The sequence below is a fragment of the Bufo bufo genome, chromosome 11 (assembly GCF_905171765.1).
Source record: "Bufo bufo chromosome 11, aBufBuf1.1, whole genome shotgun sequence".
Lineage (NCBI taxonomy): Eukaryota > Metazoa > Chordata > Amphibia > Anura > Bufonidae > Bufo > Bufo bufo.
In genome coordinates this window covers 49960454-49984700 of record NC_053399.1, presented here as the reverse complement: position 1 = coordinate 49984700, position 24247 = coordinate 49960454, and the positions used below count along the sequence as shown (strand labels likewise).

Here is a 24247-nt window from a genome sequence, read left to right as displayed (position 1 = left end):
CACAGCTACACTTTCTACTGAAACTACTACCTCAGGTCCCAGTAGCCGCCAGAATCTACAGCGATATTTGGTCGGGCCTAATGCCGTTCTAAGGATGGTAAGGCCTGAGCAAGTACAGGTGCTAGTCAACTGGGTGGCCGACAGTGGATCCAGCACATTCACATTATCTCCCACCCAGTCTTCTGCAGAAAGCACACAGGTGGTGCCTGAAACCCATGCCCATCAGTCTGTCACATCACCCCCGTGCATATCGGGGAACCTGTCTGAGCCTCAAGTCATGGAGCAGTCTCTTATGCTGTTTGAAGACTCTGCTGGCAAGGTTTACCAAGGGCATCCACCTAGCCCTTCCCCAGGGGTGGAAGACATAGAATGCACAACCACTTATGTTTCCTGATGAGGACATGGGAATACCACCTCAGCACGTCTCTGATTATGACGAAACACAGGTGCCAACTGCTGCGTCTTTCTGCAGTGTGAAAACCGAAAAGGAGGTCAGGGAGGAAGACTGCGTGGAAGACGATGCAGGGGACGATGAGGTCCTAGACCCCACATGGAATGAAGGTCGTGCCACTGACTTTCAGAGTTCGGAGGAAGAGGCAGTGGTGAGACCGAGCCGACAGCGTAGCAAAAGCGGGAGCAGGGTGCAAAAGCAGAGCAGCCGTCGCCAAAACAGTTCGCCTGCTACTGGCCACCATCACCAGGGACCGAGCACACCAAAGGCAGCTTCAAGGAGTTCCCTGGCATGGCACTTCTTCACACAATGTGCTGAAGACAAGACCTGAGTGGTTTGCACGCTGTGCCATCAGAGCCTGAAGCGAGGCATTAACGTTCTGAACCTTAGCACAACCTGCATGACCAGGCATCTACATGCGAGACACAGGCTGCAGTGGAGTAAGCACCTTCAAAACCAAGAAAGGGCTCAAGCCCCTCCTGCTCCCTCTTCATCTGCTGCCTCGGCCTCGTCCTCCGCCTCAGGAGGAACGTTGGCACCTGCCGCCCAGCAAATAGAGGATCTGCCACCAACACCACCACCTCAGTCACCAAGCATCTCCACCATGTCACACGGAAGCGTTCAGCTCTCCATCTCACAAACTTTTAAGAGAAAGCGTAAATTCCCACCTAGCCACCCTCGATCCCTGGCCCTGAATGCCTGCTTTACTAAACTACTGTCCCTTGAAATGCTGTCATTCAGGCTGGTGGAGACAGACAGCTTCAAACAGCTCATGTCGCTTGCTGTCTCACAGTAGGTCGTTCCCAGCCGCCACTACTTCTCCAGTAGAGCCGTGCCCTCCCTGCACAACCAAGTATCGGATAATATAAAAGTGTGCACTGCGCAACGCCATCTGTGGCAAGGTCCACCTAACCACAGATACGTGGACCAGTAAGCACGGCCAGGGACGCTATAGCTCCCTAACTGCACACTGGGTAAATATAGTGGCGGCTGTGCCCCAGGCAGAGAGCTGTATGGCGCACGTCCTTCCGCTGCCAAGGATCGCAGGGCATCATTCTTTGCCTCCTGTTGCCTCCTCCTCCTACTCAGCTTCCTCCTCCTCTTCTACCACCTCCTCATCCGGTCAGCGACACACCTTTACAACCAACTTCAGCACAGACAGGGGTAAACGTCAGCAGACCTGGGTGGCCACCCTGCTGGATCCCCGTTACAAAGACAATGTGCCGTCCTCAATTCCCTCACTGGAGCGTGATCGGAAGATGCGCGACTACAGGCACACGCGGGTAGACGCGCTTCTGAGAGCATTCCCGACTGACGCCGGGGGACAAGTGGAAGCACAAGGCGAAGGCAGCGGAGGAGGAAGATGTCACCAACGCAGCTGTGTCAGCATCTCAGAAGGCAGGGTTAGCATGGCCGACATGTGGAAAAGCTTTGTCACTTAGCTTTGTCACGCAACAACCGGGCTCAACTGCTGATATGGAGCGTGTTAGCAGGAGACAGCATTTGAACAACATGGTGGAACAGTACCTGTGCACACGCTTACACGTACTGACTGATGGTTCTGCCCCATTCAACTTCTGGGTCTCCAAATTGTCCACATGGCCAGAGCTTGCCCTGTATGCCTTGGAGGTGCTGGCCTGCCCTGCAGCCAGTGTACTCTCTGAACGTGTATTTAGCACGGCAGGAGGCGTCATTACAGACAGACGCAGCCGCCTGTCCACAGCCAACGTGGACAAGCTCACGTTAATTAAAATGAATCAGGCTTGGATCCCTCAGGACTTGTCTGTACCTTGGGCAGAATAGGCCGTTCTAACAGCCTCAACCATCCATCCTTGTACTCAAGTGCACTTATTCCTTTTTTTAATTTTTATATGTCCCAATATTTTGGGGGATACCCCTATGTAAAAATGCAAAATAACACATCTGTGTTGGCTACCTATTCCTCCTTCGCCACATCCACCCATTCACCGCCTCCTCAACCTCTTCCTCCTACATCATTCCTAATTTTTATTTTATTTTTTAAGGTCTTATGTTTTTTTTAATTCATTTCCCTATCCACATTTGTTTGCAGAGCATTTGCCATGCTATTAAGCACATGTTGCTGCCTTTTGCAGCCCTCTAGCTCTTTCCATGACATTTTTACAGCCATTTTAGTGCTCAAAAGTTCGGGTCCCCATTGACTTCAATTGGGTTCGGGGTCAAGTTCGGGTCCCGAACCCAAATTTTTTTTTCAAGTTCGGCTGAACCTGCCGAACCCGAACATCCAGGTGTCCGCTCAACTCTAGTCTTCAATTGTAGTAGCACCTGAGAGGCTAAATAACTAGGATGGTATTTACGTACAATCCCGATCACTGTCGACAGGTGTCGGCACTATTATACAGCCGGCACCTGCCACGTATGGAGCGAGTTCAGCATGTGAGCTATATGCCGGTGTCACTCTGATATTATTTGCTATTGCTATCATTGCATTTAATAGCTTACAGGGGAGGGAGAGAAATAAATGAGAAAAAACAAAAAGAGAGAAAAAGGAGACCTCAGAATGATATACCAATTTTCAGGCCAGTTGAAGTACTTGATTATGGAAAAATAGATTTGTACCCAAATTGAATTTTTAGGACCCTTTTGTTAGAATTGGACCCGGAATGAAATTTGCTCATCCCTAATGGGAATCGCACTACAGTTCCCAACAGCAGATAATGAATCCTTATCATCAGAAGCGCTCAGTATTTCACCCTGTTTGTTTGGATCATATTGGGATATGTATGACCTTTAGAAAGAAATAAACATGAACTGCAGATATCCCAGATCAGTATGTATCCTACACATTTATTTTCTACTGATCAGTAGTGTTGAGCGAATCAAAGTCTACAAAGTGGACTTCGATACGAATTTACGGATAAATTAGATTCACCGATTTAACCTGAAATAGCGTAAAAAAATTAAAATCATACTTACCTGATCCACTTGCTTGGGATGGGCCAGCTGCCGCCATCTTGCTTGAAGATCTCACCCGAAATCCCATGCACAGCCGGTGTGATGACATCATCACAGGCTACGCAAGATTTCGAGTCAGATGTTTGAGAAAGATGGCAGCTGCTGGACCTTCACAAGCAAATGGATCAGGTAAGTATGATTTTTTTTTTTTTTTTATTGTACACTGTTATTTATATCAGATGCCGCGATCATGTATGAACGCGGCATCTAAGGGGTACAATGATGGGGAGCAGCAGAATTCTTGCTCCCTGTCATTGCACCCACTACTTACACAGAAATATGCTTCGTGATGAAGTAGTTCGTCATAAAGTTAATTTTCTTCAAAAATTCGCCTAAGCGGCCAAATTTTTTAATAATTCACTCATCTGTACTGATCAGGGTTTTAAATCTATGAACTTATGACAAAGGGCTCAATTAGACTTCACCGTGTTATCGGTTGGCAAATACTGTATACTTTAGCATGTATCTTAAGGCAAAATCTACTTCTCACGATGATGTCACCCAAGTGCTCATGCAAGGCAAACATTCCTCCGATGATTCCACACGTCACTGTTTACATCTCTGGCAGCCAGACATAATTCACACACTTATAAATAACCAGACAGATAAGGATCCACCAGTCATCAATTCACACATGCAGAATATGCAATTTACATTTCTGTAACACGTACACAGCATGATGAAACGCATGCAGTAAGCTGTATTTATATACTTCAACAAAAAACCTAGGCGAACACAACAAGGCTATACTAACCATTTGGAAAAATATTCTTTAAAGTTGTGGCTTAGTGCTAAAGCCACTTCATTATTGTATTCTGCAAACATACCACAAACATATACCTTGTACGTATGATGTTTATTTGGTATCTTGCATCGTAAAATACGGTGTGACTCAATAAAACTCTACAGGAAATTTGATCATTACTGATATAGCCCTGCAGGTGCCATCGGCGGAGTACATGCAACATTGTCAGCAGCCTTTGTTCCGTGATGGAAAGCTAACAAAAAGAGTATGGGCAGACAGGTCCAATAAATCGATTCATACAATAAAGCCTACTGTAAATAAAATGTCCCCCAATGTAACTGAATCGGTTCTGAAAGCATTAGTGGAATTCAGTGAATGTAAATATGCTTCAGTGCCCAGTGCTGCAGAAAAACAGGGGGTCTCTTTGCAGGAAAAAAAAAAAGTGTGAAGGGCCGCAGATCTTAAATCTGAGTATCAGTAGGGGTCCTGGTAGTCATAACCATACCAGTCAGAACATCACGGCATATCCTAGCGATTCTGTATAGCTTAAAAACTTTTTGAAGTTTCTTCAAAAAGTAGTTTTATTTTAACATGCATCTGTCAGTTCATTTTATTTTTGTGTAGAGATGTGAAGCATTTTTGTAATATACTTTATTAGGGTAAGGTTTTTCCTTTTACTAGGGTGTAGAGAGTTTCCTTAGCAGTACTCTGAGTGTTGCTAAGGATAGTCCATATTCAGAGTCTACAGGGGTTTCTTAGCTTGCCTCTTGCCACAGCTCCAGCCCTTGGTTCCCTATATGTGCCCTATACCTGCTGTCTCCTTGCCTGCGCTAAAAGCTGTCAGCTCTGCTCCTATCATCCCAGTGCTAAGAGACACACTGGTAAGATAGGGAGAGGGGTGGTAGTATTTAGTGCTGACAGTAAGTACTGTGTTACTGTATACAGCAGTGCCATTCTCTGCTCTCTTCCGAGTGCTCAGTAACTAACAGAGTAATGCAGAGAAGAGAGCTGCAAGAGGTTAGCACTGGCAGCAAGTTAGATAGACAGAGAGACAGCAGAGATCGAGCAAATATATTGAAACAGGGGCTGGGGTCGAGAGATAAGAGGCAGACTGAGCCTCTGTATTTTATTTATAGTTGCCTTCAGAGTCTGTAGATGTTGAATATGGCTCTTCTTGGCAATGATCAGAGCATTGCTAATGAGACTCTTTACACCCCGATTTCTAGCACAAAACTTACAAGAAATAAAAATGTAGAGGTATCTCGTCTTACACCAATTACTATTACACGATCTCACAGTAGACTGGGTATATCATTAAAACATAACTTTTACTAGTTACGAATAAAATTAAGCAAATTTCAAAACGTGTTCAAAAATAAAATGCAGTGAGAAAACACTAAAATATGCAAGTTATTTTTCTATGTCACCTGACCATAATAAATGCCAAAATAATAAATGGACAGATCTTACCCCTTTCAGATGTCTGCAATACGATCTTAACTTCAGGTGTATACCCTTCAATATGGTGGCGAAAGGATATAGGTGACTGGAACTTGTCACACATGGGATCCAGCAAGCCCTATAACTGAGGCCCTACCTACCGGAAAAATAGGGGGCTAGTAGTCCCTGCCTAGAGGACACAGATCTCCCGCCCCGATAGGGGAGACCCCATATGGAATCTTTCCTTACTTGGGGCCTATTCCCTATAATGACCCTCACTTTGTTTCCCTACATGCCACGTTTCATCCCGTCTAAGGGGGACTTTTTAAGTGAAGAGAGGTACTATAAAGAGGAAAAAAGGAAAAGAAAATAGGAAAAATGTCACAGAAAAATCTAACAATATCTCCACAGATTGTAAAAGGGAGAAACAACCTCTACTCACTGGTAAAGAAGCGATGGAAGTTCTTTGCCAAAATGAGGATGTAGGCACAAGTCAAAATAGTGGTCTGTGCCACGGTATGGGGAAGTGTCCCGAACCGACCCTTGTCTCACTGCCTATTTTGGTATAAAGGTACTAGAGTGCAATGTACTGCGCCATCTCCCCTTTTAAATGTGTCCGGCTCCAATACCCAATCTACTCCCCATCTCCTCATTGCGTGTACTGACACGCATGTGGAATGCACACTAGACAGCGCGCACTCCGCTGCAACCGGAAGGGGTGGTCACATGCTCTGTCGGGCTGCCAGAGATTAGGTAGAGCCAAGTCCCGGCATATATCGTTACTAGGTAGCCAAGAGACACCGGGAATCAGCGCTCCCAGGATAACACTGATAATGGAAAGCTATTTAACAATAAAGAGCAAACCAGCTCATTCATGGATTTAAAGCAGGATGCAATACAGGCTGTATTCATATTAGTAAACATGATGTTCAATCAACTCTAGATCTAAAAGGTACAAACGTAGTCATTTAACAAAGCCTTGTCATATTATTTCAGATAATGACCAGACATGTATAGTATGATGCCAAAACAAAACGCAGGAAACATAAATGGAAACAAAAGGAAATATTCCCAATATGGCTCCTATATGAAACGGCTAAAATTCTGCTGTTCATTAAGACCGTTGGGATACACAGTTTTAAAATAAAAAAAATCCACTTTGCCTCACATTGGAGGATTCTCTATCCCAATTGCCTCTTTTCCCTGACTGTTTTATCATTTCAATGCCCATGAAGGTAAGGCACTCGGTCCTACCCGCATGTTCATTTCTCACGAGTCGTGATATGAAGTATCTCTTTGATTTATTACATCTTCAACATGCTCCCCAATTCTCAGTCTCAGTTCTCTTGTTGTTTTGCCGACATACTCCTTTCGACAGGAGCATGTTATTTTGTATACAACACCTCTAGATTTAGAATTCATCATGTCCCTTATTTCGTACACCTTATTAGTGTTATTGCTTTTGAATGTTTTTCCGCATTTCATGTATTTGCAGGCCACACCCCCTCCACATTTATAATTGCCTCGAATAAGTTTATTAAGCCAAAATTCTCTGTGCTGGTGGTGCTACAAAATGACTTTTTACTACCCGGTCACGGACGCTCTTCCCTCTCCTATAAGTGATACAGGGACGCTCTTTAATCACTTTGCAAATGTCAGAATCCATCCTTAAAATGTGCCAGTGTTTAGAGACAATGTCCCTTACACTGTGTCAATGTACCAATGAGGCAAATCTCCCTTGTGTTATTTCTCTTATCACTGGCGGAGATGATTGCCTTTTTAGGAGGAGAGATATGCGGTCATGGCTGCTTGAAAAGCTGGTTTTAGTGTACTAATAGGGTAGCCACGGTCAAGAAATCTGATCCGGAGATCAGCTGCTTTTTCTAAAAAATCTTTTTGAGCACGTTTTGAAATTTGCTTAATTTTATTCGTAACTAGTAAAAGTTATGTTTTAATGATATACCCAGCCAATTTCTAGTACAAATAAATATCTTTCTCTAAATATGTGCATTAAAAAAATGCTTAACACCACTATCTATTACACAAGGCTGAAAATAAAATGTGCCAACACAGTATACTGACTAAACATTGTGTACATGAAAATACTGCTGATAAAGTAGATCCATTTTTCCATCTGTGAGTTGGCTTTCACTTTTCCATCTGTGGCTTGATCTTGTCAGACTTGCTTCTACTGTATATACATATGTCCAGTTATTGCAAATCCCTCATTTTACACACTAAGATAATATGGATGAATAAAGACACAAAGTATACAGCAATATCAACCTTCATTCCTAAAGTGTTTATTCATAGGAAAGCAGACGGCATCTATGATGTAGGTGGAGAAAGTGCTTTCCGATTTTAAATATGTCAACTGGCATAAATCCAGAAGATAAAACATATAGCAAAAACACCCTCTATAAACAAATGTGGTCACATGAAAAAGACATAACCAACACTGAAAGATTCATTTTGCCTCCAAAAAGTTCCATTAGCCAAAAAAAAATTTAAAAGTTGGCACTTACCCTACTTTTGACGTCTTTTAGTTTTGGTAGAATTTCCAGCCCAAATCCATCTGCTTGCCCTCGTGTCCGGTTGCCTCCATTCATGTAGTTTCCAAATGCAAGAATCAAGCCCATAATGTCTTTTACACCATCCATTCCCAATAAGTTCTGAAAAAAAAAATAGCATAGCTATGTACCACAATTGTCCACAGGGCCCCCACAATCATTAGTGTATAGGTCACGGAGTCTCCATAAACTTTAAATTGAGCAGCATCTCTATGGTGACTTCTCTAGTATCTTTAGAAAACTTCCTCCCAAATTTTTGTGTGTTTGATGCATAAAACTTATGGAAAACTTGGCACCATTTTTTGTTATTTGCATGTATTTAGCACTAAAAACTATCTTAAAATTATGCAAAATAAAAAAATCTAGCTTTGTTTGGTTTCAGTACCTTGTATTCCTCCAATATCAAGCTGCAGAATGCCATTCCATGCTAAATCTGTCAGAAGAGCTCTCTGACAACTGTCTGCAGGCCTTAGACCTAAACTCAAATCATACATTAAAAAAAAACTAAAAACATTACTCTAATAGGATCATAAGCCCCCAGAAGAGGTCAGAGCAGCAGACAGACCTTTTCTGATGGATCGAGAACAGAACAGAATTGTGCAGCTTGTAATTAGAAAATGTATTTGTTTTTAGTTTTTTAGCAAAAATTGCATGCAGATCTGTAAAAAAAAGACAAAACGTGTCCAATAGATTTTAAAACTAAAGATAACAGCAATACGTAGCAAGACAGAAGATATTAATTATACCATACCTTTTAAACAATGCTGGGAAAATGCAAATCTATGGGCAAAAAAGTTTTCAAACAACAGTTGGGGTGATGAAAAATGAGATTTTGTAAGACTTACTGTGCAGGTCTGTGTGACCATGTCAATTTTCTTATGAACTGAGCCCATTCCTTCGTCAAAGACAGACTGGAAAATGATGCACTTCGCTCTTTCTGTAAAATTTGGTATCTGAGAAAGCTCATACAAGAACCTAGATAAAAACAGGATAACACTATTGCAATGGGCCATATAAACAGTACAAGCTTTGTAAAGTAAAGCAATTGAATAAAAAAAAAAAGTAGATTGAGCAAAAAGGTCTTGGGTGCATCTAACATAATAGTATTTATTAAACCACCCCTCAGGCCTGGCAATCATATGTTTATGTTGGTATAACTAATCTAATGATTGGAACATATTAAAAGTAACATTAGGCTTTGTTCACATCACCGTTCAGCCTTTCCGTTCTCCTGCTCCGTTTAAGGGTAGGAAAACGGAAAGGACAGATTCGGCACATAACTGAGCCGAACGGAACCCACGGGCCCCATAGACTATAATGGGGTCGGTTAGGTTTCCGCTCAGAAGAAGATTTTGGAGCGTAGACAAAAGTTGTGCATGCCTGCAGTTATGTGCCGAATCCGTCCTTTCCGTTTTCCTGCCCCTAGAACGGAAAGGCTGAACGGTGATGTGAACGAAGCCTTAGTAACTATATTACTTAGAAGAGGACAAGGAGCAAGATGACTTGTTTCTTACTGTTCAGGTTTGTCTAGCAGCTTCACATCTTCTGCTGCAGAGGTTTCGTAATGCTTTTTGATAGTTTCCAGTTCCTCCTTCTGAGCTCTCTGAATATAAAATGCAAGATTAGAATTTTACATGCTAAATTTGCCATATTTTAAGGGAGACGTTAATAGCTAAACAGAGGAAAATAAAAATAAAATTGCATGCCGAGACAGAAAAAATAAATAAAGGGAAAATTATGTCTTCTAAAAGTTTGCTATTGCACATTAACCTCAGTGGTTGGGTCTTTGGAAATACACACACCCAGCTTCTAATTGCTAGAAATGGTGCTGCCGTTTTTAGCCGGCCACCACCACCGCACTAAAAATAGAGCCGACCACTAAAAAGAAGCACAGCAGTCAGTTTTGCACATTTTGTTAACATCGGAGCTGTACAATTCTACTGGAGCCCAATGCAAAGTCTTTTTATTGGGCAGAGGTAAATTTTGAAACCAACTCAGGCTTCATTGCTTGGGTGCGACTAAAACCTCTCCAACCCCCATAGATCTACCCCCTGAATGATACAATGTTCCAACAACTTTTTCTAAACCTAAACTACAATATAATGCATCAAATATCAAGGATAAAATAGAACCGTTCCCTACAGTTACATGCCTAACGCATTTCTATGCAAAGATACATAGCCATTATAAATATAAAATATATTGATTACCTACATATGGATATTACTGCATTCAGGATATCACTGATTGGATGTAATTGTAAGGCTACTTTCACACTTGTGTCGTTAATTCCAGTATTGAGGATCTGTTTTGATTTTGCACACCAGGATGCATCCGTTCTGTTAGGATGCAGTTGTGTCAAATCAAAACTGAAAAAAACGGATCAGTCACTAAATACATTAAGAGTCAATGGGTGTGGGATCCGGCTTTTTAGGAAGAAACGGATCAGTCACCATTGACTTAAATTACCTTCAGTGATGGATCCGTTTTTTTTTTAATGACCAGACATAAAACCGCAGCTTGCAGTGTTTTGTGTCCGGTCACAACATCCGGTCACACAAGATCCTGATGCATCTTGAACAGATCTCTTTCCATTCAGAATGCATGAGGACTATACGGAAATGTTATTTTCTGGTATTGAGAGCCTCTGCCGGATCTCAATACCGGAAAACAGCAGAAGTGTGAAATTAGCCTAAGATACCATGTTGTGTATATGGTTAGCCTGAATGTAACTCTCAGCTATAGAAACTGGGCCAGTTTATACATTTTTTTTGTATAGCTTCCATATATGCCCCCTTCACAACAGAAGAAATGGCTACATCAACCAAGACATAACTAACTGTGTGTGTGTGGGGGGGGGGGGGGGGGTAAAAAAAGGGTAATTTGTAGACATTAGTTACAAGCAAAACCCACTTACATTTTCATACAAAGCTTCTAATGTTTCTAGATCCACAACCGAATCATCTACATTTAAGATAGCTGTGGAGAGAAAAATCACAGGCTATGAAAAAGACAGACATGATCAAATATACTGATTGAAGTCCTCAATTCTCTGGTCATTGGTCACATGTAGACTATGTTGTGTCTTTTTATTAGTACTACACCATCAAGTGCGTTGGGTCCTGTACTTACACTGCATTACCCGATGGCTCTTTGCTTGTCTGTATGAATTCTATCTAAACGTGCCATTTAGCACACAGTCTTAAGTGACAAAGCACTGGGTCTTCTCATGTCACACATGTCAAAAAATTATAATTTACTAGTTTTAGACTAAGCAAAAGAGGACACTCACAATGACTTCATTGCTATCCCTTTGAGGCATTTCATAAGTGCAAGATAAAATAAGCAAATTCCAAAGGACAAAAATTAATTAAGAGCCAAGGATGCGTTCTTGGGGTGCGGTCCTGTGTAGTGGCCGCTGCACAGTCGAGTCTCGGCTCCGATGCAGATACAACCAAGTGGAAATGCAAGCCTGCCTGGTTTTCATATTGGCTGTTTAAACGTTTTTTTGCTAAAGGAGTTGTGCAGCCATTAATATTTATGACCTATCTTCAGAATAGGTCATATAATATCTCATTGGCGGGGGTCCGACACCCGGCCCCCCTGCCGATCAGCTGTTTGATGAGTAGGCGCTGCTTCATGTGAGCGCAGCTTCCTGGTCATTCCACTGCGTGTCTTGAATGGAGCGGGTACATGTATTACACTGCACTTCCGAGACAAAGTGCAGTGTAAGCAATGCCTCCTCTTTAAACAGCTGATTGGAGGGAGTCACCAAGTGTCAGACCCCCACCGATCAGCTGTTTGAAGAGGAGGCATTGCTCCATGTGAGCGTTGCTTCCTTTTCATTACACTGCACTTCGTCTCGGAAGTGCAGTGTAATACATGTACCTCCTCCATTCAAGACACGCAGTGTAATGACCAAGAAGCTGTGCTCACAGGGAGCATCACCTCCTCGTCAAACAGCTGATCGGCAGGGATGCCGGGTGTCAGACCCCGCAGACCAGGTATTGATGACCTATCCTGAAGATAGGTCATAAATATTAACGGCTGCACAACCCCTTTAATTGATAATGGAAGTGCAGAATTCACCGTAATTCAACAGGATAGTAATCTGCAACCAGAAAGTGCCCAATATGACAAATCAAATCTAAACTCACTGAGACGGCAAATCCACTAAAGTCTTGTTAGAATTGGTCCTTACAAAATAAAACAGGCTTAAAACCCCCCCCCCCCCAAAAAAAAAAAATTATATATATATATATATATATATATATATATACACACACACACAAAAACACACACACACACTTTTGTCCTGTCAGATAGATGCCCCCTTTTCATTGAACCACCCACAACTAAAAAAATGGTACAAATATCTGCACTCAACATTAAAGCACGACGCATCTTGCCTGTGGGATGGTGGTATATCCACAAAATGTTCAAATAACTTTACTTTTTTTAAATCGCATTCCATGAGCTATAACTTTTTTGTTTTTTCATCAATGTATGAGGTCTTATTTTTTTCAGGACAAGTTATAGTTTTCAATGCACCATTTTGGGAACATATAATGATTGATTAAAGCCAGCTGTTTAGCTAAAATCCCAGTTGTTTACGTGAGTAAAAAGGCGTATTAGTGGTCACAAGGGGGTTAAATGTATCCCTTTAGAGTATTTTATGACTAAAATGTTACCTAGTTGGAGTAATGCTCATATTCTGTCGTCTACTCTTCCTATTACCCATGCAGGGAGTTTAACCAATAGTCTCTTGTGATACTCGTCTTGTCTACATCTAAAGTATTCTCCTAATTTAACCCCTCCTAGACATCTGCAGTATACCGTATATATGGTGGATGTTGGGTTTTTAAAGGTTGCACCAGCTCCGGAGCAGGTTGTATAGCCTCAGGTGCTTGCTGTTTTACACAGCAGACACCCAGGGCCGATCGCAGACATTTAACCCCTCAGAAGTGGTGTTCGATCGAACACCACAGCTTTCAGAATGGCTCCTCTGCGTGGTGATCAAGGGAGCCATTGGATGCTTCTAATACCCTGGGTATCTCTAATGAAATCCACGGTATTAGAGCTGTAGTCCCTATGGAGGCCTGCCGATTTCATGCTCCATAGCAAAAGACTAAATTCATCATAATTTGCTGTATAAAATCACAATAGAACATAAGAAAGAGTGCATGTCAAGACCCCTAGGGGGTTTAAAAAAGTGAAAAATAAGTAAAAGTTTTTAAACAAGTAAAAAATATAAAAATTCTAATCACCCTTTTCCTCATAATTAAAATAAAAATAAAACAAAGATCATATACATTGTCAAGTCCCAAATGCCCAAACTATTAAAATATAAATGTATTTATCCTGTATGTTGAACGTTTTAAAAAATAATTAATCATGGCCAGTTTGCAGTTTTTTTGTCGCTTCACCTCCCAAAAAAAAATTAAATAGAAAGTCACACATGTGGCGCACATTCCATAGTGCTGAGGCACATTTCCCAAGCGCACATCTTCTGGATTCTTTATCCTAAGCGGCACCAGTTTAATAAAGGCCAAGAGTGGCCGAAACGTCACATGATCTGTACAGCCGCATTTCTGAATAAACACCAAGAATCTTGCAACTACATTGCTGGAGTAATTTTTTCTATTGTGAATGGGGTGGGAACCCGACTCCTAGCAACAGCAAGCTGAGTGCCACAAAGTAATTGAGAAAACGAATATGAAAAAAAAGTTATAGGTGTCAGAATATGGCGATGAAAAAAAAAAAAGTAATAAAAATACAAGACAAGCTATACAAATCTGGTATTACTGAAACTGTACAGGTCAGTTCTACCACATAGGGAGCTCCGTAAGAACAAAACCCAAAAACTTTTGTTGGAATTGTGTTTTTTTTTTTTCAAATTCCAGCTCATTTGGATTTTTTTTTCCAGCTATCCACTATATCATATGTAACATTAAATGGTGCCATTAGAAAGTACAACTTGTCCTGCAAAAAACAAGCCCTCATATGGGTATGTGAATGCAAAAATAAAGTCATGGTTCCGGGAAGGCAAAGAGTGAAAACCGAAAACGCAAAAACAGAAAATCGCTGCATTAGGAAAGGGTTAATGGAGTTGGCCAACCCAGTGTGCCAAACTAGTATTTAGTTTACAGAAACATGTTGCCAGGACATAATTTTCCCATTGTAAATTTCAAGCAAAGGGATCGTTTTAAAATTTTACGTGTTTTTCTTCCTTCACAAGGATCCTTCTCTTTCTGTTTCCACTTATGTTTGACTCGTTTTGCACTGAGAATTTTGCTTCTCAACAACTGTTGGCTATACCCCTTACTTAACATGCTCACAGCTGCCTACGTTTCCTGAACATAGGAATTACGTTCTCAACCAGTAGGTCAGTTTTTAATTAATAGTGCACTTCAGGATGAAAAAACTAAATAAAAATCTCTTTTTTGATAGAACTGAATCCTAAAGGCCTAATGAGTTGTGGAGCCAAGGCTGACAATGCAATCAATAAAGCACTTGGACATGTTATATAATCATTGTCTGATCGTGTTTATGATTCCAGCATAGGGAAGGGGAGGTTCACTTCCCAAATCTACAGACTCTTGTAATCAAACACAGAACACTAGCTATTTTCCTAAAATTATATTTGTCTTAAAGTTAATTTTAATAGTTAACATCCCAATGGATTCATTTGCAACAATGATTAATAAGCATATTTATATTCACCAATGTGCTACAACATCTTCTAAAAACTATGCATAGCCCATAAAAGCTGTAATATGACATATGTTCCACTACTATCCTATGGAATATAAATATTCCAAATATCAGTTTTGAATTACCGTAATTCCTAAAATGGACAAACAAAAAAAAATATAATAAATAAAAAAAAATCACAAAAAAAAAAAATCACAATCTGAAATTTCTACATCCACGAAATTCAGCAAATGCAAAAGGTATAGTAGAGACTACAATAGATGAAAGAGTCTAATGTATGCATTGTGGTTTGCACTGAGAATATCTACAATAAGAACGTAATATATGGATACAGTGTCAGTGAGCTTTTCTGTGCGGCACTTGGTCCCAAAGTATTAAGTAAGCATAGAGGCGGTATTCAGTGGTGGAAGAAATCTTAAATGGATTTTCTAGGCTCGATATTGAAGACCTATCCTCAGGAAAGGTCATTAATATCTGATAGGTAAGGGTCCAACACCCAAATATGCAAAGAGGATCCAGCCAGAATCCTACTTCGTACTTCAGGGCAATATCCCTGAAACAGCTGTCTACGGATGGATATCTGGCATGGCTATATTCCACTGTCAGATCCCAAGGCTTGTTGGAAAGTCGGATCTTGACTCATAAAAGGTGTCACTTCCAATAGGTGGCACTGGTGAGATGGTTCTCTTTCTTGGGAGATACGTCTTTGCATATTCATTTTCCACGGAGCATTGCCGATAAGTCTTCATACCGTGGAGTACTTCCAGTTAGTCTTCATGCAGGACTGGTCTCTTCAAGGAGATTCAGCAACCTGCCTAACACATTTGACCAGAACCTGAGCACAGAAGGTAATTTGCCACCCAACCCTAGGAAACCAATTCACTTGGTCGCATAATCTGGAAAAATTATTTCTTCAAAGAGCTGATCAACGGGGTTGCCAAGAGCCGTATCCTCACTGAACTAATTTTATTAGTTTATGAGCAATTTCCCAGAAGAACATTAGCAAAAATAAATAAATTCTTGGACAACGGTCATACAATGGTGTAGATAACTAAGAAAAACGGGACTGGAACTACAGACAATGGTTTTCAGTTGGACAGACAAACAACTGTATAATGAACAGGTGGCTCTACATGATTACTGTGGCCTCCAGGAATAGGTATACTACAGTAAGGCTAAACCCAAGAGAGTTCAATGCGAGAAACTCGCAGCGTGCGTCAGTGTAAGGTCAAGTTCTGACCTCCACCCCTCTGACAGTATGGCACAGTGTTATAATGGTTTATAATGCAGTTTGACCCAGAGAGTCCTAGAATCAATTGAATTACACTAACATAATAATGTCAGAATACAATAGATTCCAGGTCTCACAGGGACACACATTATAAAATCATTAAAAATTAGGTCACAATGGGACCTCACACTGACACACGCTGAGCGTTTCTCACATTGAACTAGTTTGAGTGCGTCTGGCCCAGGACAAATCTTTCTTAACACCAAACTAAGCCAGAATCTCGCAGGAGTAAGCGGCTTCCCTATTGTATATGTACTATAGATGACAAAGAACAGATGACAGCTCTTCACATCCTCATAAGTGATAAAACCGTCTACGTTTTACACCAACTTTATGGCAGCTGTACATTATTAAGCCATGGACTGTTGTCTCATTTACCAGGCAGCAGGAGCAATGTCACAGGGCTCACACCTCCAACAGTCTGAAAAGTGCTAATGTTATGAAGCTTGTCTGCACGAAGCTTGCCATGTAATGCAAATTAGACTCATTAAAGCCAGTCTTTCCTGGTGGGTTTCACTTCCCTCCAACATACTGTCAACCTCCTGAATATCTCACCTACACCTAACAATAACTCCAAAAGGAAGCAGACGCATGCTGTGCAAGGCTGGTAATTTTATTGGGTTCCTCAACCTTTAAAAAATCCGTTACAAGCCTGGTCTGGTTTCTGAAATCCTTTTTTGCAGGGAAATTAAGGCAAACGTTTTTATGTGGCCCTACAGTGTCTGCTCACTGCAAAAAGAATTTATACACAGCAGCGTCATTAGAGCAAACCTGCTCCCATTAGAAAATAATAGCCGTCAGATGGGACACAAAGCAGAGCAGGACCCAGCTCCCAGGCAGGCAGGCGCTCATAAAAAAACACTCGCCAGCTACATTTCACACGCTCCGGTTATTGAATTGTTTTAAGTAGAAACTTTCCTTTGCGCCCTGTGCTTTAACACACTAAATCCAAAATGATTATACAAGTCTTTCCCCGAACACCTTGAGGCTGTAGATGCCACCAGGGGGGTGTTTTACAAGATCTAAGCTTCTGGGACAGCCCAAATATTATCCTGGAAGCTTATGGAAAGTCCACATAAAATAGCATTGTGACAGACACGGGTTTGCAATATTCGAGTTATGGAAAAGATGTTAACATTCATAAGGCGCCAACGCATTCCTTAACCCAGTCAGTTAAAATGACACATGCATCCCCTGATATCAAGGACTGTATATCAAGCACTGAGCTCACGCCTATTAAGATTTATGCTCAGCTGATTCCAGAATAAAAATGTGAAGACTATAAACAGGCATTAATGTGGACAAATTAGCCAGAGAGGAGAGTAGCTAAAGAGGATCTCTCTTTAGAGAACCTGTCTCATTTGTGCATTACATTGACTTCAAAGGGAACAATGTCATGGTTGATTTCCAGTACAGTGGCACTTTACACCTGGGTATCTTATGGGGGTACTAGCCGAGCAATAACCTGTCCTCAGTTCTTATTGTCTATGCCCAGAGCCTTGACAGAAGGTCAAGAAATAGGAGTTTTCCTAGCTGCAATAGAATAGTCCCCTATCCAAAAGGGACGGGGTGCCAAACTTTAATATACTTTGGAACTCTGTTTATTTCTGCTATATGCACTACTACTCCTACCATCAACTCCATAAAGAAACTGTTGTCTGTTACAATTCACCAGCCTAATTATTGACTCCATCATTCACCTGCCACTTCATCTATAATCTTGCCTTGCACCCAGACAAACACCTAACATCAAGGACACCAGGCAGGAGCCCCAAATCCAGGGAGTGCCCTGAGGAAAGCCACTGCACAGCCCCAGGGAGTGCCCGGGGGTGGGGGTGGACGCTGTGATCTGTGAGTACTACTACCACCAGCATATCCACTGTCACACCCATTCTCCTCACAGCACTTCTGTTGTGGGCTTGCTGCATATAGTCCAACATTGTATGTGCCATATGATGACTGTACTACTCAGAGGCTGTCCATAGCCGTCATACGGTTTTGAGCATAAGCCTTCATGCTCATTTGTTCTTGAACACTGAAGAAGTTCACAGTGCAGAGACAAGCTGAAGATGCATGACTTGACCATTTCATAATTTTTAATACAAGATCATTCTCTGTTTTGAAAGCAAAGTATCTTCTTGGATCGAGAGACCTGGAAAAAAAAAACGTTAGTAATTTTGCCAGCGATTTGCAGGAAACATCCAGTGGATAAGATCAAGCACAATTAAGATAAATGAACCACTCAAAAGGACGGTCTTGAAGAAAAGATATTGGTGTTGCCAAATGCACTTTATTTGCAACATTTGCAAAAGCCAGAAGTCAATCCCTGGAAGCAACGTTCTGAAATCCGAGGGGGGGGGGGGGAATAGAACTTCAAAGAAGGGTTTTATACCAACATCATTTGTAGTCATTCTCCTTTGGCTGAATTAAAAACTCATACAAGAGTCATGTCCAATTAGTGTAACAAGTGGAGAATGCAAATAATGGCACATTCCCAACCAACAGAGTAAATAAAGAAATGCAATCTCTCTACGTGAACGCAGCAAAACGTTCATTCAAGTAATCCATATTTATCCCAGCGTTTCGGAAGGATAAATACTTCAGCTTTAAATGTCAGGTAGAAATTGCCTTCAGGAAGTATCAATCCTAATTATTTACAAAGGCAATCTAAAGCAATTCAGGGAGTTAAAAGAGTATGCATCCCCCACACTTAGCAGGGAGATTGCTAAATATATTCACCATATTGTCAATTCGGTTTTCATCTACACGTTCCATAGTATAACTAAGGGTCCATTCACACGTCCGTGTGTGTTTTGCAGATCCACGGATCCGCAAAACACGGACACCGGCAATGTGCGTTCCGCATTTTGCGGACCGCACATTGCCGGCACTTAATAGAAAATGCCTAATCTTGTCCGCAATTGCGGACAAGAATAGGACATGTTCTATTTCTTTCAGGATCGGAATTGCGGGCACGGAAGTGTGGGTCCGCATTTCCGGATCCGGGCAGGACATATTGCGGCCCCATAGAAATTAATAGGTCCGCAATTCCGTTCCGCAAAATGCGGAACAGAATTGCGGACGTGTGAATGGACCCTAAGTTTTAAAATACATAATCCGGGCCAAGACTGTACAAATCTTAAAAAGAACCTTTCACAGTTTTTTCATATTTATTTTTAAAACAGAGAACCTATGTAAGCAAGTACTACACTCTCTTACATAGCCATCTTTTGCCATCTATTTAACCCATCATTTTTGCAGTTATTGAGCTAGACTGCTTATTTTTAAGCATTTGCTTGTTCATTGGGTAATCGGTGGCAGTACTACACTGCCAGATCGTCACTAACAAGCGTTGGTACGAACGGTCGTTAGCGATGATGCAGCCAACAATCGGCCAGTGTAATATAAGCTTTAAATTGCATGCAAGGGACTGATGTAATGAATGTCATGGCTCACAACTACTGGTGGATTGTGACGATGATTCGCCGTTATAATTTATTGTTGAGCAAGAGCCTATATGGAGTTCTTGCCTGGGGGTTCTCAGCTATCCGTGTCCACCGCCGGTTCATCCAATGGACAATTCTAAATGATAAGACTATCTACGGGAATGACTACACAAGCAGTTCCTTAGTTGGCCAAAGGTTAATCTACACATCAATATTTGGGAAGGCAGACAGTTTTACACTCAGATTTGAGCTGAAGGGACCCAGTAAGACACTGAAAACTATCATATTACCCCTGGCCTTCCTGATGCCCATTCGGCAGTCAAAGGCCGATTTATGGCTGCCTGTATTGGTACACCAGAGGCAGAACAGTGTATTATATGTTTTTCTAAGTCTAACTCCTCTTATTCTTTTGTGCCACTAGTGGGAGCAAAGATCCCAAGTCCAATAAGGATCACTAGGGTATATCATCTCTTTCATTTCAGCAAATGAAGCCCATCGTTGGATCTTTGTTCGTATAAGCTCAGATGAATAAAGTAATCAGTGATTGAAAATCCCCTTTCTAGCAAATTCTTTCACACTTGCGTTGTCCGGATCCGGCGTGTACTCCACTTGCCGGAATTACACGCCGGATCCGGAAAAACGCAAGTGTACTGAAAGCATTTGAAGACGGAACCGTCTTCCAAATGCGTTCAGTGTTACTATGGCACCCAGGACGCTATTAAAGTCCTGGTTGCCATAGTAGGAGCGGGGAGCGGGGGAGCGGTATACTTACAGTCCGTGCGGCTCCCGGGGCGCTCCAGAATGACGTCAGAGCGCCCCATGCGCATGGATGACGTGATCCATGTGATCACATGATCCATGCGCTTGGGGCGCCCTGATGTCACTCTGGAGCGCCCGGGGAGCCGCACGGACGGTAAGTACACTGCTCCCCGCTCCCCACTACACTTTACCATGGCTGCCAGGACTTTAGCGTCCCGGCAGCCATGGTAACCACTCTGAAAAAGCTAAATGTCGGCTCCGGCAATGCGCCGAAACGACGTTTAGCTTAAGGCCGGATCCGGATCAATGCCTTTCAATGGGCATTAATTCCGGATCCGGCCTTGCGGCAAGTGTTCCGGATTTTTGGCCGGAGCAAAAAGCGCAGCATGCTGCGGTATTTTCTCCGGCCAAAAAACGTTCCGTTCCGGAACTGAAGACATCCTGATGCATCCTGAACGGATTTCTCTCCATTCAGAATGCATTAGGATAATCCTGATCAGGATTCTTCCGGCATAGAGCCCCGACGACGGAACTCTATGCCGGAAGACAAGAACGCAAGTGTGAAAGAGCCCGAAAGCTAAAAAAAAAGGTGTCAGAGAGGAGGCAGGGAAGACTAATGATTATTCTTCAGCCTTGTTTAACAGTCTCATGTGAACTTGACTTTTCAGACACTTCCCTCCCTAAATGTGTCTATAAGATGCCTGCTGATTCATGAGGCGGAGAACATGGAGGGTCTTATGGGGGATCAGAAGACTCCGTTGTTACATCAAGTCGTCAGCACAAAGTCTCTGGCACCAGAGACACACAGAGCGCATCTAGACTGGTCTCCCCAGCAGCTCAGCCCAGACAGACAGCAGCTCTAATAACCCCTTAGTTGCTGTAAGAGGTGTTCACAGCACAGATGTACAGCACAAAGCTCTACTGAGAACCTAGACAACATAGTACGGACCATGGACCTCCGAGATCCCCACGATCAGCACAATAATGGCACCGGACCACTTTATTGTGGGCCCTATGAACAGCTCTAGCCCACAACTAAATACTATCCACTAATCTGACAGTTTAGCCCTTTAATGAAAAGGTCTAATAAGGCCTTAATGACTGCACACTTATTCGTTATTTAGCGCACGTGGTGGTCCTAACTTTTTGTTTTATTTGTTGGACTGTCAAAATTTTTGCAACTTTTTTTTTTACATGACAGTTTTTTATAGATTTTTTTTTTTTTTAGCTTATTCACATCACTGCTAATATTTTCTGTTCTTCTGCTCCGTTACAGAAGCAGAATAATGGGAATACCAGAATGGACAAAAATGGAACCTAATAGATCCCCTTGACTATAAAGAGATCCACTTGGTTTTCATTCTGGAGAATATTTTTTAGTGGAGAAAACAGTCCAGCATTTAGGACTTTTCTCTCCGATATTTTTGACAAACCTGTGACAGAGGCTTCAACACACATGTAAACATACCCTTAGGCCTCTTTCACACGGGCGTTGCGGGAAAAGGTGCGGGAGCATGCACGATTTTTCCGCGCGAGTGCAAAACATTGTAATGCATTTCGCACTCGCGTGAGAAAAATTGCGCATGTTTGGTACCCAAACCCGAACTTCTTCACAGAAGTTCGGGCTTGGGATCGGTGTTCTGTAGATTGTATTATTTTCCCTTATAACCATGTTATAAGGGAAACTAATACATTCTTAATACAGAATGCATAGTACAATAGGGCTGGAGGGGTTAAAAAAATATAAAAAATAATTAAACTCACCTTAATCCACTCGCTCGTGCAGCTCGGCATCTCTTCTGTCTTCTTTTTTGCTGTGTGCAGGAAAAGGACCTGTGGTGACGTGTGTGGTCCATCACATGATCCATCACCATGGTAAAAGATCATGTGACGGACCATGTGATGACCGGAGTGACGTCACCACAGGTCCTTTTCCTGCACACAGCAAAAAAGAAGACAGAAGAGATGCCGGGCTGCGCGAGCAAGTGGATTAAGGAGAGTGGTTTTTTCTAACCCCTCCAGCCCTATTGTACTATGCATTCTGTATTCAGAATGCTATTATTTTCCCTTATAACCATGTTATAAGGGAAAATAATAATGATCGGGTCCCCATCCCGATCGTCACCCATCAACCGTGCGTTAAAATTGCACCGCATCAGCACTTGTTTGCGGATGCTTGCGATTTTCACGCAACCCCATTTATTTCTAAGGGGCCTGCGTTACGTGAAAAACGCACAAAGAGGAGCATGCTGCGATTTTCACGCAACGCACAAGTGATGCGTGAAAATCACCGCTCGTGTGCACAGCCCCATAGAAATGAATGGGTCAGGATTCAGTGCGGGTGCAATGCGTTCAACTCACGCATCGCATCCGCGCGGAATACTCGCCCGTGTGAAAGGGGCCTTAGTTGTATTTTGGGAAAACTGTTCAAAAAAGTAATTTTGTTTTCAAACTATAGCTTTTTACACTTTAAACATGCACACCAACACCAAAATAAGGCTTAATTCACACCTGCGTTAAGCTTTCCATTCTTCTGATCTGTCAGAACAGAAAAATGAAAAATAAAAAACTGATCAGTCTTATTTTGGGCATCCGTTGTGTTCAGTCTGCATCAGTTCCATCAGATATCAGTTATTTTTTAACAGGAGAAAAAAGTACACCAGGCAGACGTTTTCTCCCATAAAAATAGGTGACGTCCGATGGAACTGATGCAAACTGAACACAACGCATTAAAGTGAGGATTAAAACAGATCTGTTATTTTCTTCTTCTGACAAATAAGAAGAAGGGAAAGCTCAACGCAGATGCCTCCAAGCCCTAAATTAAATGGGTCCCCTCTTTAGTGTGGGTTGTTATAAAATATGTATAGTTTGCCTGATGGGACAACTACAGTTTTGGTTGGAGTGGGAATTATCAATTTTTTTAAGCATCTAGTAGATGGACAGTAGAAATAGCGATTGTACAGTTTGTCTATAGTGCTATTAAAGGGGTTGTGTCACTTCAGCAAATGACATTTATCATGTAGAAAAAGTTAATACAAGCCACTTACTAATGTATTGTGATTGTCCATATTGCCTCCTTTGCTGGCTTGATTCATTTTTACATCACCTTCTACACTGCTCGTTTCCATGGTTATGGTTGCAATCCATCAGCAGTGGTTGTGCTTGCACACTAGGAAAAAGCAGTAGCCTAGGTGAGCTCCTGTGGTCCCGGGCACCAGACAGGCCGGCATTTTTTCCTATAGCATCCAAGCACGGCCACTGCTAAAGGATTGCAGAGGTGCTCATAGCCATGGAAACGAGCGGTGTATAATGTGATGAAAAAATGAATCCAGCCAGCAAAAGAAGCAATATGGACAATCACATTATTAAGTGCCTTGTATTAACTCTCTCTACATGATAAATGCCATTTGCTGAAGTGACACAACTCCTTTAAACGGAGGCCACTAATGGATGGGACTGGTCACATGACTCTCCATCAGCACCCGCTCTGAGCTGCAGGCTGGGGTGGACTGGGAACTTAAAGTAGACCTGAAAAAAAAATACATGTTGTAGCGGAGGCAATACAATTAGTCAGGATCAGCAATCCCTGCAAAATTCTGTCTCATCAGAACCATATACCACAGTGCAGCCCAATATATTGCCCCAAAAGTTATCCGTTTGTTGTTGCCATAAGTAGATGCCATTTTCTGTACTCCTCCTTCAATTGGCTCTGATTAAGATATGACACAGGGTGCTGAGGTGGTGAGATGCAGGCCACATCAGTTGAATTCAGGATGGCATGTGTGGACGCTGGCAGATAAAAGGGCTTGAGTGACCCCTGGGTATTTTCCCTGTAAA

General features: G+C 42.1%; 1 protein-coding gene across 1 annotated transcript in view; it reads right to left on the bottom strand.

Annotated features, from left to right (window-relative positions):
- The window catches only part of FMN1 (formin 1), a 148513-nt gene that overhangs the window by 35751 nt on the left and 88515 nt on the right, over nucleotides 1–24247 (bottom strand). The window contains 4 exon segments of the mRNA XM_040411763.1: nucleotides 8156–8302; nucleotides 9046–9175; nucleotides 9715–9803; nucleotides 11118–11179. Coding sequence (XP_040267697.1) covers nucleotides 8156–8302; nucleotides 9046–9175; nucleotides 9715–9803; nucleotides 11118–11179 — 428 coding nt within the window.